Genomic DNA, 14760 nt, shown 5'->3' with positions numbered 1-14760 from the left:
AGTAGACTTAGATATTTGAATTCTTCAGGGTTATTTTCTCAACTTTATGGCTAAAATTAAGATTCTACAGGTGGGAAATAAGTATCTGAAGAAAACCCAGTATTTTTCTTGACTAGATTTTCTTTTTTTTTTTAGTGAGGTGTTCCACAGATGAAATTCATACATAAATAATTATCAAAATACTGAATTTTCCATATGTCCCTTAATGCATACTAAAATGGTAATGTTTTCTTTTTTAAGTTTCCAGTGAAAAGGTGTCTATTGTTTCCACACTGTCAAGGAAAAAATATGAATCAAAATCGCCTCTGAGAAGCATATATAGTGATTCTTCACTTCATCAATTTTGTGAACATCTCACTGAGTCTGTCATTTGCCATTTAATGTCAAGCATTTCTGGTAGCACCACAGATATTAGAGAAGAAGAGAAAATATCGGAAAGACAAAATGCTGCATTTAACACTATTATTTCAGTTGATTCTCAAGTTTTTGAGAGTAGGTCAATTTCTGTTGGAGAACTTGCTCTAAGTATCTCTGAAATCATCACTGAAATCCTTTTAAATAGTAACATCATAGAGACCGACATTGCACAGCAAATGTTTTCATTAACAAGAAAGTATACTTACTGCCCAGGAGTAAGTGCTGCTGATTTTGATGATCTCTTTCAGGACCTCTTAATAGGTGTGATTCATGTACTGTCCAAAGAAATAGGGTTAAATCATCACCTTGAAAATAGCAGAAGAAACAGACCATTTCCCATGCTCAGAAGTAATAGTGTGCCCATTTGCAACAGAAGAAATACCATGCAAAGACAGAAAGGTTCCAGAGACTGGGGATTAGCTACTCACCAAATTGAGCATATCATTCAAAAAAATAAATTAAATTATTTGGCACACAAGTTAAATAGTCTGGCTGGTAGCCTAAAAACTCATGAATCCAAAGAAATAGTCAACAGAGTTTTCAGTATTGTTTTAGACTTGTTTTTACCAGATGAACAGCCAGATGAGGCTATGGGTTCTGAAATAAAAGCAAGAACATTTTTCTCATCATCGTATGAAGGGCAATATAATAACATACTTGGAAATAACTTAGGGCTCTCCCCTAAATCAGTTTTCCTTCTCAATGTTGTATGTGAGAAACTAATCAGAACACTTTTAGAAAAATGCACAAACTCTGTCTTTCTTGATAATTGCCCTCTTTCTGAAGAGGTATCAGCAGAAGAATGTCAACTTTTAAAAATACTTCAAAGTGTAGATGAAGACTTTGACTACTGTAATGGACCAATGGACTGTGAACAGTTTCAATGGGATTATATGTCAGACATTTTGGAAAATCTGGCAGAAATGGATCCGGATTTATTGTCATCAGACTCTATGCTTACTATTATTTCCCACAGCTTGGTTAAATCATTGATGGATAAACTACATCACAGTATACAACTCCCTCAAAGTCCACCTTTTGCAAACAAGCATTTGAAGTATGGAACAAGAGAAATACAGCCTAGTTTTATAAAAGCAAAAAGGCCAGAATTAACAGAATTGGAACAAGGTAGAGGCTCTTTAGGATGCATGAGTTATTATGGCCATGCTTTGACAGGACCCCTGAATAATCCCAGTGTAGTTAGCTCCAAAATTCAAGCACCGTTTGGCAAGAAATATTCAGTAAATTTTGCTAATGTGCCACCTCTTAAAAGACAGGGAACAAAGGATATGAATACAATAGCCATCCATAATAAGCTGTATCCAGGAGATATGAATACAGGTGTTTATTCAGCCACATTTTTAGAGGACATAATTTCAGAACTGTTTTTTAATCTCTCTATTTCACTGTTGGGCAAAAATGAAAACATCACGGATGCCCAGCTCAATGAGATGAATACATTATTTGTCAACAGTATAGTGAATGAGTTTAACAAGGCAAGGGTCACTGTTTTACGGAATTCTGAAGAAAGGCTATGTTTTCCACCAATCCATAAAGAAACTGTTAGTAGGATTGTTGACTCAGTTTATTACGGTGTTTTACAGCAATATAAATCAAAAGTGACCTGTGGTGGTAATCTGGCATGTGACAGTACTTCAATAGCAGAACAAATAACTAATAGCATATTGTTAGAGATTTTGGACTACCAACTCCCATCTTGCTTCAGGGAAAAGCTCTTACACAATTCATATTACCCTCTCAATGCTGAAATTATATTACAGAAACTTCAAAATAACCTGAGGGAATTTACTTCCAAACCTAGGTCTTTAACAGACTATAGCACCATGTTATCACAATCATTTTTAGAAGATATCATCAGAAGACTTTTATCTCAACTCATTCCTCCACCCAGTAAAGCTTCCTCTTTGGAAAACAAATATTTTGTGAGTTCGGATTTTAATGAAATGTCTACCTGTATAATAAATAAGGTTATATCAGCCATTTCAAAACATAAAATTTGGTTCACTATATATGATAATCAATATCTGTGTACAGGAAAAAACCTCCAGAAGATGGTGGATTCTGTTTATAGAAATATTATGCAAACCTATGACTCTCTTATTTCAATACAGAAAAGTATACTCAGCCGAAGCCCGATTTTGGTTGACCGAATAGCCAGTTTTATTATCCAAGAGATTATTGAAAATCACCTTCAGCCATTTTTGTGTGGAGAAGGTTTACCTCGTCCAAAGACTCCTTCAGATGCAATATCGAATATGGTTAAACAAGTTCTCAATGAAGTCATAGAGTCACACAGACCCCAGACGCCAGCAGCCCCAGGTATTTACACTGAGACATTTGTAAGGGAAATTGTTGCCAGACTTTTATCAAAAATTTTCAGTCCAAAGCATAACACTGAAATTGAGCTGGAAAACATGACCCAAAAAATTGTAAACTCAGTAAATAACCATTTTGACAAAGCTAAAGTTCACCTTCTATATAATGACAAAGAACAGTCTTACTCCTCTGTGGATACAGATATTGTGGACGAATTGGTCACCTCAGTTTATAGAAATGTTTTAAAACAGTATGGATTAGATCCTGAGTTTGATAAAGAGTCTGAAGACAGCAGTATTTTTGTGGAAAAAATTACCAACTTAGTTGTAGCAGCTATTTCAGATTACCTTCTTCATCCACTGTTTTCTGGGAATTTGTCATCTTCATATTCTCTTTCAACAACTGACAATATTGTTCAAGACATTCTTAGTAACATCAGTGGATCTACCATGCCAAGTCAGAGTTTATCTCCATATAACACCTTGCTGCCATACACATTTTTAGAAGACATGATCAGAGTACTATTATCTAGAATTTTTCCCTCTGCACATAGCATTGTTGCAAACAGAGAAATTCCAAAAGATAGATCAAAAGCTAATTTCAATGAAATTGCTTCAGATATAATCAGTGATATTAGAAGGAAAATTTCCCAACATGAAATTCGATTCTCAAAAGATGAAGAAGGAACCAAGTTTCTTTATTCAGAAGATGATATCCACCATCTCGTGGACTCAGTATTCAAAAATATTCTAAACTCTGAGTCTCAAGAATTAGTTGAACCAAGTATCACAAGTAGTAATGATGTTCTTATTGACAGGATAGCAGGTTTTATCATTAAATATGTCTGTCAACAACATCTTCAGCCATTTGTGGATGGAAAATCATTACCTTCTTCATCATACACATATTTGGGTGATGAGAGAAGGCAGTGGTTTTATGCCAGTGTTTATTCCTCAGCTTTTTTGGAGGATGTGATTTCTGGGGTTTTAAGCAAAATATTCCACAGGGGGTTAGGCATTGTACAAACAAAATCAGTAAGAGATTCAGAAGATGAACTATTTGATAAAGCTGAAAAACTCATACATTTCATAACAGAGGAATTCTCAAGAGCCAAAGTTAGCATTTTAGAGAATGCAGAGAAAAATTTATGTTTGCTTCCAGTAGAGAGAGATGTGGTCAAAAACATTATTGACACGGTGTACAGCAAAGTTGTGCAAGAATATGAAATGGAAATAATGCCTGATAAAAATTTTCTAAATGACACAAAGATACTGGCTGCAAAGATAACTGAAATCATCCTGGCTGAAACCTCTGATTTCCAAATTCATCCAAATCTTACAGAAAAGCTTCCATTTGGGTCACAATCCAAACTTAGTAGTGATATTTTGATAAAGAAAGTTCACCGTGATATTACTAAATCAAGATCCCAAAGACAGGCTTCGACAATATATACTACGATGTTATCACATACTCATTTGGAAAAAATCGTGTCTCAGCTTATATCTCAGATGAGCCCATTGGTCTCCAGTACAGAACACCAAGATACTTCTCAATCAGACTTAAGTAATACAGTCATAAAACTGATAAATGAAATCATGTCAATAATTTCAAAACATGCAGTATGTATTATTAAACATGGGAATGAAAAACATAGTATGATTTCAGAAAAAGATATCCAATCCATGGTTGATTCCATTTATGCTGCTCTTTCCTGTTCAAGTATATACCAATCTCTTACAAAAGATAAAAAAGATATAAGTAATATACCTGTTTCAAAAATAGCAAGTTTTATAATAAAAGAAATCTTTAATCATCATCTTCAGTCATTTTTATCTGGAGATAAAACTCTCCTTTCAGCTGAAGTTGATCAAACTTATAAACAGAAAGTATTAGATCCTAAAGAAAAACAGTTGTCCTTCATCATGAATTCAGCTGTCTTTTTGGAAGAAGTAATTTCTGAACTTTTATGTAAACTCCTTTATGCATTCTCACACAATGTCTTGGCTGCTGAAAACCCAGATATAGTAAAAGCCAAAGTTACTGGCATTGTTACAACATTAGTAAAATCAATTGTTCTGGAGTTCACCACATCAGAGATTTTTCTTGCAGATAGCTCTGATGCTGATATGTGTTTTTCAAAAGGATATAAAGAAATTGTTCAAAGAACAGTCAACCTTACTTATGAAAAAATATTAGATGAATATAAATCTCTGATTCAAATATATAGGGCTATGCAAAGTGACACTGCTTGTTTTGGAAGAAAAATATATAATTTCCTTTTGGAAGAAATTTATGACTGCCAGGTAAAGTCATTAGTTTCAGGAGAATTAATATCTTCTTCCTATTCTTCTCCTCAAGCTGATAAAATCATCAGAAATGTACTCAATGTCATCATGAGAGATAGCCATGCCTTGCCATCATGTATTACTGTGTTGCCATGTTCTCTTTTAGAAGATATGATTTACAAGCTTCTAGTGCATATCTTCCCTTTGACTGACACTGAAAGTGAACTAAAAGAGGAAGAGGTTTCAGATTATGAGTTCATGGATGCAGCATCAAAACTAACTGATGAAATCATCAAAGAAATTTCTGAACATGAGATCTGTCTTGCTACAGCGGAGGAGAATGCAGAAAGTGTGCAATTAGAAGTGATTGAAGATTTGATTAACTCTATATGTAATAATATTTTGAAAAAATCTGAATTTCAAGCTGAAGTCCAGAAAGATGCAAACAAAACTGGAGGCTCATTCCTCAGTAAAATAGCTGGTTTCATTATGAAGGAAATCATGGATCATCATCTGCAGCCATTTTTACATGGTGAAGAATCATCCTCCAATAGCTTATCTAATTATGACCATGTCTCTGTACATACTATACCTGGTAAAAAAAAGACACAGCCTTCTCTATATTCAGCTACATTTTTGGAAGATGTAATTGTTGACCTTGTTCGCAAATTTTATTCTCTTCCAAGTATTACTGAAGAGATTAAGAAAAAAGAAAAACCAGAGCCAGATGTTGTGAGCTTGGCTTTAAAATTTGCAAACTCTCTGATAGGAGAATTTAGGAAAAGTGAAATTAAAGTTCTACCAAATGCTGAAGAAATGTTTTCTTTTCCACCAATTGATAAAGAGACAGTTGATAAGATATCTGATTTTGTGTATGATCAGTTCATAGGAACGTATGAAACTAATGATATTCAGAAGAATGGTAAAAATAACATTGTTATAGAAATGATTGCTACTTTAGCCCAGAAGGCAATCTCTGCTTTCAAGATTCAACCACTTTTTTCAGGAGACTGGTCTTCTACTTTCTTTTCATTTCTAAATCCAGATAACGTCACTCAAAGGGTTAAACACCTTCCACAGCAAACTTCTACACAGATAAACAGATGCTTAAAAGAGAATCAACTTACATTATCAAAACAGCCATATAAACACACGTCTCTAACTTCAGACCAGAAAAATGTGTTGGATACTTTGGAAGTAGATAGAGGTGCAATGAGCAAAAGGAAAAGTTTGGAAACTAAGGAGACATCAATAAAAACAGGTGATATCCAAGACCCAGTGGTTACCTCTGTAACAAGTATTATGAAAAGCAATGTAGTTAACCTGTTATCAGGACCAGCTGCAGGTGTGGCCAATAAAGAGAATAAAAACAAAATGGGAATTCCAGTTCAAAAATGCAATGTATCAAAAGTTACTTGTCCAACTACTAGTGTGAAAACTAAAGATAAACAGGAGCCATATTTGAAGGGAACACTCAAAAATAATGAAACTGACAAGAAAAGAATATCAGCTTCAGATAAGGAGGGGCAAGGTAAGGAGGTACACACACAAATTCTAGTAGCTACTGATGGTGAAAGGGAAATCTTTCAACTAGATTTTAAAATAGACAATGAGAAGAAGGTTGACAAAACAAGAGAAAGTTCATTAAAAACAGAAGACAACCCCCTTCAGTTATCTTCTTTGATAGTCAAAGTGAGAAATACAGAGAACACAATCAAGAAACCTTCAGAAGCAGTTACCCAGAAGCCAAACGACGAGGAGAGGAAAGACTCTTCAGCTCAAATAGACATAAAGGAAGGACAGTACTCAGATTATGAATTAGTCCAAAATGTCACTGAAAATATTTATGACAGTATCTTCGGAATGTACCATTCTCAAGAATCAGCTGATTATTTAAAACAACAAAGTCTTCCAAGTCATACAGCATCACCTATAACTCAAGAGATTGGCAAGGATTTTGCACAGTCTGTTTTAACAAAGGATTTATCCCTCTCAGCCAACAAAAATCTCCCAGCCAAAGAGAAAGAAGAAAAAGAGAATGCAAGCAAAATAGAAAAAGAGAGGGAGAAGAAGAGAGGGGGGAAACGAGAAAATGACAGCGTGAAAGTTAAGGATATTAAAAAGGAACCTAGTAAAACAGACAGTCCTCAGTACGCTCCAAAATGTGAACCTGCGGTTTTCCCTGCTAAATTTTTAGAAGATGTTATTACTGAAATGGTTAACAAATTGGTCTTTTCTTCCTCACCAGAAACACAAACATATGATAGATGTCAAAATGTATGTGATGATGAAAATCAAGCTGAACTCTATGACACAGCTATGAGACTTATTGATTCACTGTTAAAGGAGTTTTCTGATGCTCAAATTAAGGTATTTAGGCCAGATAAAGAATATCAGTTTTTTCCTCCTGCAGATAAAGTGTCATCAGTTCCTAAGGAATATCCCAGGCATAAAGAATCAAATATAGATGAAGCACCATGCAACGTTAAGACAATAACTGTGGGTAAGAGTCATACAATGACTGAAAAAACCTCTTCAAATAAGATACTTTTTTTAGATAAAATGTCATCAATTGATAAAACATTGGTAAACAAAGTTGTCCATGCCTCTGTGTGCAATATTTTGAAGGAATATAAATCTCAAGACTCCATTTGTAAGAATATAAAGAGTAATGGGGGACATTTAGCAAGAAGATTAACTAGTGCAATGATAAATGAAATTTTTCAACATAAGCTTAATTTGATATTGTGCAGTGAGTTTCCAGCTTCGTCATGTTTGCCTCTGGAAACTAAGGATGTTGTTAAAAAGGTCCAAAAAGTGGCTCAAACAGCCAGCAAAGAATGTCAGACATCATCACCATATACCATCATGCTGCCTCATGAATTTTTAGAGAATGTGATTTCTACTCTTTTATCTAAAATTTTCTCAACCGTATCAAACACCATAGCAGAAACATATGAAGGCAGCTGGTTTACAGAACTGGATTTCCTTCAAATGAAGTTATTAAGTACAGTTACAACAGAGATCTCCAAAGATGAAGATATGATTATACAGTATGTGGAATCCTTACATCCCAGTGATGATGAAACTATTCAATTAGTGGTTCAATCACTCTATGATAATCTCTTGTCACAATTTGGGTCACAAGAGAGTATACAAAATTGTGCAGCCAGTGGATGTAAAATTCTTTCAGAAACCATAGTTGACTTAATTCGACGAGAAGTGACTGGCAATCAGTTGCAGAACTACTTTTCTGGAGAGCTAACACCGTATCAGTGTGCAGAAGTTGACAGTGTTGTTGAAAATATTCTTAAAGATGTGATCCAAACGGCTGACGTTCCCCAGCCTCATCCATCACAGGCGTGTATACTGCCTTATAACATAATAGAAGAAATTGCTGTAAAATTTTTATCGAAGCTTTTATCTGCGTTTCCAAAGGTCAATAAGGAAAGACCCAAACCCCTAGAAACTGAAATGCAAAAAATAACATCAAAAATATTAAATTCAATACAAGAAATTATCTCCAAAAATAAGATTAAAGTTGTATCACCGGCAAAGGAAATACCTACTGCACCTTTGGCTGACAATGAAGCTATTGAAAAAGTAGTTAATTCTGTTTATACCAGTATTTTAAAACACTCTGGCTCACTCACTTCTATATTTAAAGATTTAATGGGTAAAAGTAATATCCTCTCTGATGTAATAGGGTTTTTAATGGTGAAAGAAATTTCCAAATCCAAATTTCAACCTCAAGTACAGGAAGAATTATCAGGTCCAGAATTAGCTCTGGAAGCTGTTAAAATTATGGAAAAAGTAGTCAAAATGGTTGATGAATTCAAGTCCCAGGAAAAGTCTTCATCCAAAAAAGGTTCTATGTTAGATGCCACGTTTTTAGAGGAAGCACTAGCCTTGTTCTTGGCTAAAATAGTAAGGTTGCCAAGTGACTCAAGCAAACATGCAAAAAACTTATCAAAGCCTGAATTAACTAAAATTGCATCTCAACTGACAAAATCTGTGACAGCTGAAATTTCAAAGAGTAATATTAATCTTGTTGCTGCTGATTCTGAAGAACACTTTCTAAATCCAGAAAGTATAGAAATGGTTTCTCAGGTTATTGATTCTATTTATAGTAATGTACTACAACAATCTGGAACCCAAAAGGATCTTTATCATGATATAAAAAGTACAAATGGAGTTTTCCCTAAAAAAGTGGCTAATTTAATTATTAATGAAGTTTCAAATTTTCCCTTCGATTCAGCTAACCCAAAGAATTCAAATGCTTGTTTCTTTGGAGATCTAGACATTAACAGAATTGTTGAAAAGGCACAAGAGCATGCTGTTAACATGATTCCTGACTTAAATAAAGAATCAACTAAAGATTCAATTGTAGAGGACTCTGCAATTAAAATAGTTCCACATGTTGGGAATAAACCCCTCAAAATAGATCCAAACATTATCTCAGAACACTTAGCAGTAATTTCTATAAAAACTCAACCCCTTGAGAAACTTCAGACGGAATGTTTAAAGAATACTGGACATAGCATAGCAGAACTGAGAAGAGCATCAATAGGTGGAAGAAGTTATCCCTCAGACACATTTACTATAAGAGAGTTGAAGAGAGAAAGACGGACCTCATTGAGCAAGACAGGACGACTAGATATAAAACCCTTTGAGGTAAGTATAAAAAGAATAGCAAAAAAAAAAGTCAAAAATGGTTGTTCTGTTCTGTTCCTCAGATGGATATATGAGAATGTGTTTTTTGTTGTTGTTATTGTCCAACCCAATAGGAAAATGGGTGGCACAAGTTTATCTGTATAGTTATATGACTTACTGGGACTTGCCATTCCATCTCTGAGACTCATTCTAAAAGTCTCAGGCTAGTTTTCCTAAGACAATCAATTTAAACTTTAAGAAAAAAATAATGAGAATACAGGGATATACCCTTGACTGGCCTTCCTAGGTGGCTCAGAGGATAAAGAATCTGCCTGCAAATCAAGAGATCAGGTTTCACTCCCTGGGTCAGGAAGATCCCCTAGAGAAGGGCATGGCAACTCACCCCAATATTCTTGCCTGAAGAATTGCATGGACAGAGAAGCCTGGCAGGCTATAGTCCATGGGGTCGCGAAGAATTGGACACTACTAAACAACTCTCATACAAACACATACACACACACACACACACCCTTGACAGCAGAATTGTGGTGACTGAAATAATAATAAAAGTATCTAAAATAGATTTCTCAAATATAAGGCTCTACAGCAGTAATACTACTCTTTTTACTTTTAGCAACATTTGTCAACACACATCAGAATACAAACTCTTAGATTATGCTAGTTTCTTATTATTTCACTTTAATAGTCTTCCTCAGGTTCTTCTATAATCTCAAGAAGTGTTAAGTTTCTTCTTATCCTTCTTCTAGATTTAGCTGCTTTAATGTTTCCATATTTATGAATCTGTTTCCTCTTGTTTTAGTCCCTAATTCTGCTCTGCAGTTCCATATTTAGGCCCCCAATATATTAAACTACTGGAGACTTTAAAATACAAAAATGATGTCCTTGTTACAAGGAAACTGTACAACTAAGGACAAAGGATGGTCTGGCCAATGGAATTACACTAATCTACACATTTTTATCAGAGCCCCTTGTACTGATCGTGTTCTCTCATAAGAGGACTGAGTGTGCTGAGGGTATAATCTATGCTTGGTGAATGAGCCAAGTTTTATAGAACTATTCTCCTTGGAGCAGACACTTGAAGTAAATTTTCTCCAGCACTGTCCTGCAACCCATTGAACTAGGTATCAGGGCTGTTAAATATGTTAATTGGCACTTATGTTTTCATACCCAAGTACTGAAATTATTATGGGAAGACATACTAATTTAATCTTTGCCTTAACTTTTTTGAACCAGATGACAGTCTTTTCAAGCTCTAAAAGTTATTCCTTACATGGATTCTCATCATTTTCATTAGCATATTTTTTGGTAGTCTTCATTCATATATATATGTAACCCCTTAGGAGTAAAATTTGTGTTCAAAGACATAGAATAACATTGCTTAAAGGTAGTTTTCAATTATATGTAGAATTGTCTGTCACAAATCTCACTCTTGGTTACCATTCTCTTTCATTAAGTCATTTATAGACCACAGAAAGTAGGAAGAGAATATTTAAACGAAAATAATGGCCATTTTTCTCTTAAGGGGGAGAAAATTCATCCAAAAAATAAAGTACAAATGAAGCAGACCTAGACAACTCTGATAAGACATGATTTGAACCAGTCTGGGTATCAATGTTATCAATCTCCTACACAGGGACAAAAAGACTAAAGAATAGTAGATTAGAGCAGAGAATCTAGGTGTTTGTTGGCTGTGCCCCAGGGCTTTATTTCCTGTTTTGAGATACCATAAATTCCTAACACACTAGCCATGTACATATTAAAATTATATATATTAACAAAGCCAGATAGAATGATTTTGGATTTTCTAAACCACTGCCTGCCCCGCACCCCCCCAACCCCACCAATAACACAGAAAATCAAAAATGATTGTGTTTTAAGTTCTTAAGGAGACTGTTTGTATATTTTGTTTCCATAGAAAATATTCTTTTCTGGTACCAATATTTTAAAAATTGCCTTGCAGTGTTCCAAAGGAATGTTGATGTCTAGGGTTAGGAACAATTTGGAGGTTCTGTGGCATCATCAAAGGCTACTGAAATGGGGATGTTATATTACTCAATAATAATTGTCTTTTCTTTAGACATTTAGATCTGTCTTTAGACATTGAAAATGAAAGGTGAGATTTGCCTAGGGAGGTAAGGGAAAAATGAAGACTTATGTTTTCAAGATTCTTTTGGAAAATATATCCAGAGAATCAAGAGTGGAATTATAGAGATTAAAGAGTCAGAGACCTTCACAATCTTGGTCATTCATCATTTTTAAAAATCAAGAGCAGATAATACACTGCTTTTCTATTGAAAATATGTACATTTCAGTTTCTCTTTGATAACCTATCTACAGTTTTAGAAAAATATATCATCATGTCTACTTCTCTCACCAACTTCCAAAGTAAAAGAATAAAAAAATATACATGATGCAGCAAGATACAAAGTTTAAGCAAAAAAAGAAAAAGAAGAACCTGTGTTAGTCCTTCATTAAACTCTGGAATAAATTATGGTAGATTAATCAAATGGTATGATAGATTACATACAATCCCTGAATGTAAAAGACATGATACCAACAAATATTTCTTACAATTTTCATGTTTCTTTTTAAAAATATTGCTAATGTAAACATAGCATCTGAAGATATTATTTTACATTAAAACTAGAAATCAAACTGAAATAGCTCTTTTGTAATAGAATCACAGGAAAAGTGATTGAGGCATTTGTTTCTGATATTCATTATACCTTCAATTCTAGGCTGTTTGCAGAAATTCATTTCAGAATATAAGAAAGCCTGATATCACCAAAGTGGAGCTTTTAAAAGATGTTCAGAACAAAAAAGAACTTATCCTTCGGTTAGTAGCTCATGATATTGAGCAGGAAATCTCAGAAAGTACCATAGAAGAGGAACTAACTTCATCTGATGAAGATGAAGTTGTTTTAAGAGAGATTGTACAAGAACACTCAGGAGAAAACATTGAAGATCAAGTAAAACATTCCACAAAGACAGTAGAAAGCAAAGTCGTTTCTCCCAAGCCAACACAAAGCACAAGCAGTCTGAAAAAGTTTTTTTCACTAAGTAAATGTTGTCAGCCCACATCCAATGCAAATGTTGAAAATACTGGAACAGTGTCAAATCATGTAATAGAAGCTAAGAATGGACAAATTAAAAGAACTGTTGCTGAACTTGACATGTCCCCCTGCTCAGGAACCTTTACTGAAACAGATTCTACTTGGGAGGAAAAGTCACAGAGTAAGGTGAGTGAGAAACATGACTCTCAATAACCAGATGTCTGTGGAAAGAGTAGAGGTCTTCAGAGATTCTGTCCAAGTATGCACCTTAATTGAGTAGAAAAGAATACTAAAACGGTTCCAGATATAGTCTCTTCCTAAGTCTGGCAACATTTACAGTATGCAAGAAATGCATACAGTATGCAAGAAAAATTTACAATATGAAAGAAACTTTCTAAAAAAATTTACAACATGCATAGAACACAATTGCATATAGAACACAAAGCAGATAATGGAAAGAGACGTAGAATAATTAGAAAGCCAAGGATGACAGAAAAGGAAGCTACTTAAGAGAAATGAAAGTTAATTATTTACATATTTTAGAAGATTTCATCTCTTTTATATTTTGACTGGTAAATACATTTTCAACAAGTAGGGCAGTACCAGAAGATGGGTCGAGGTAGGAGGTAATTTCAGATTGGATTTCAATCCCAACTCTGTCTTTAATAGCTATGCATCTTTTGGGCAAGTTACATAGCATTTTTTTTAACATGTTGCTTAACCAACTTGACCAAAGTTAACAAGTTAATAAAAATATTTTAAATATCACCCTTGCAATCAGCCCATAAACTCCTCTATATTCATGGAGAACAACTTTCATCCCTAGTACCAAGTGCCTCACATAGCATAATGGTTTGGATTTCAGTGACTCTTTGGTGGTCCCTGTTCAAAAATGTATACCAAAGTATGTTTTTGAAAAGTATATATGATTTAGGGTTTCCTGGTGGGATAATCCTATTGATTATCCATTTGACATGATTCCCAAATTAACACAAAAGCTGAGATGAACCAGAAACAACAGATACAACTCTGTTCAGTTCAAAAGCTTCCCAGGCAAATCATCTTAACACATACTCGGAACTATTTGCTGGGAATCTATGTGATTACAAGATTAGATGCAGTCTGCAGAATAGTTTTCTTGAGCCTCATTCAGAAGTACTGACTTCATAGACAACTAAAGAATTGTTATAACATTAACAAAAGTAAAAACGGATTGTAGGAACAGTAATCCAAGTAATAGTAGTCTATTTTTTCAAGATTATAATAGACACAACACTAAACGTATTCTTATAAAAGTTATGGCCTTAAAATCACACATGACTTCCCAACAAACCAGATCAGAGTACAGGTTCACATGATTGAGTTGACAGTCTTCTGAACTGACCAGAATTATATCTCTGTTGTTTTTGAACTGTTTCCATAAAACACCTGTAAAGTACAGAATTGGAAAACCATATACATCAAACTTTGTGCTATGTTTATCTTTAGCATTTACTCAAACTTCAATGCTATTGTCTAGACCCTTTCACTAGCCATTTCCTAAAAACTATATTGGAAAAAGACATTTTAGTTAGAACTATAGGTTCCATCCATTTTTAAGTAATCTCTGAAACTTTTTCTAATTATAGTGTATGTTAAGAGGGGAGAATATGCCAAGTATATGGTGAAGTGCATATCAAATGTAATACATGGCTTGCACTTTTCCAGAAAGAAGAAAAAATCCTTATTACTGAGCCGACACATTACTTCATACACAGAATTATGAGTTCATCTTCATACAACCAAGAAGATCTGATTTCATATGCCAGGTATATGAAATTAAAGCAATATAAAATAGCAATCTGAGATGAGGCTAATGCTTCTGGGAAGAATGAAGTCCCTGGTAAAACTTGATTGAGCAAGTATTCAACCCTATAACTTCCTTCACTCCTTCTTATCCTTTCCTCCTCTACCTCTCCACTGTGCTTCTCTAAGGCCTTTTCATTCTGTCTGAT

The 14760-nt window shown here is 34.4% G+C and overlaps 1 protein-coding gene across 1 annotated transcript in view; it reads left to right on the top strand.

Moving 5' to 3' along the window:
• The window catches only part of FSIP2 (fibrous sheath interacting protein 2), a 140842-nt gene that overhangs the window by 105974 nt on the left and 20108 nt on the right, over window positions 1-14760 (top strand). The window contains exons 17-19 of the mRNA XM_025273720.3: window positions 241-9713; window positions 12452-12952; window positions 14474-14574. Of these exons, the coding sequence (XP_025129505.3) occupies window positions 241-9713; window positions 12452-12952; window positions 14474-14574 (10075 nt within the window). The remainder of the gene's footprint in view (window positions 1-240; window positions 9714-12451; window positions 12953-14473; window positions 14575-14760) is intronic.

The sequence above is a fragment of the Bubalus bubalis genome, chromosome 2 (genome assembly GCF_019923935.1).
Source record: "Bubalus bubalis isolate 160015118507 breed Murrah chromosome 2, NDDB_SH_1, whole genome shotgun sequence".
Classification (NCBI taxonomy): domain Eukaryota; kingdom Metazoa; phylum Chordata; class Mammalia; order Artiodactyla; family Bovidae; genus Bubalus; species Bubalus bubalis.
Note: the sequence above shows the minus strand (reverse complement) of the source record. Positions and strands in the feature narration are given on the sequence as shown.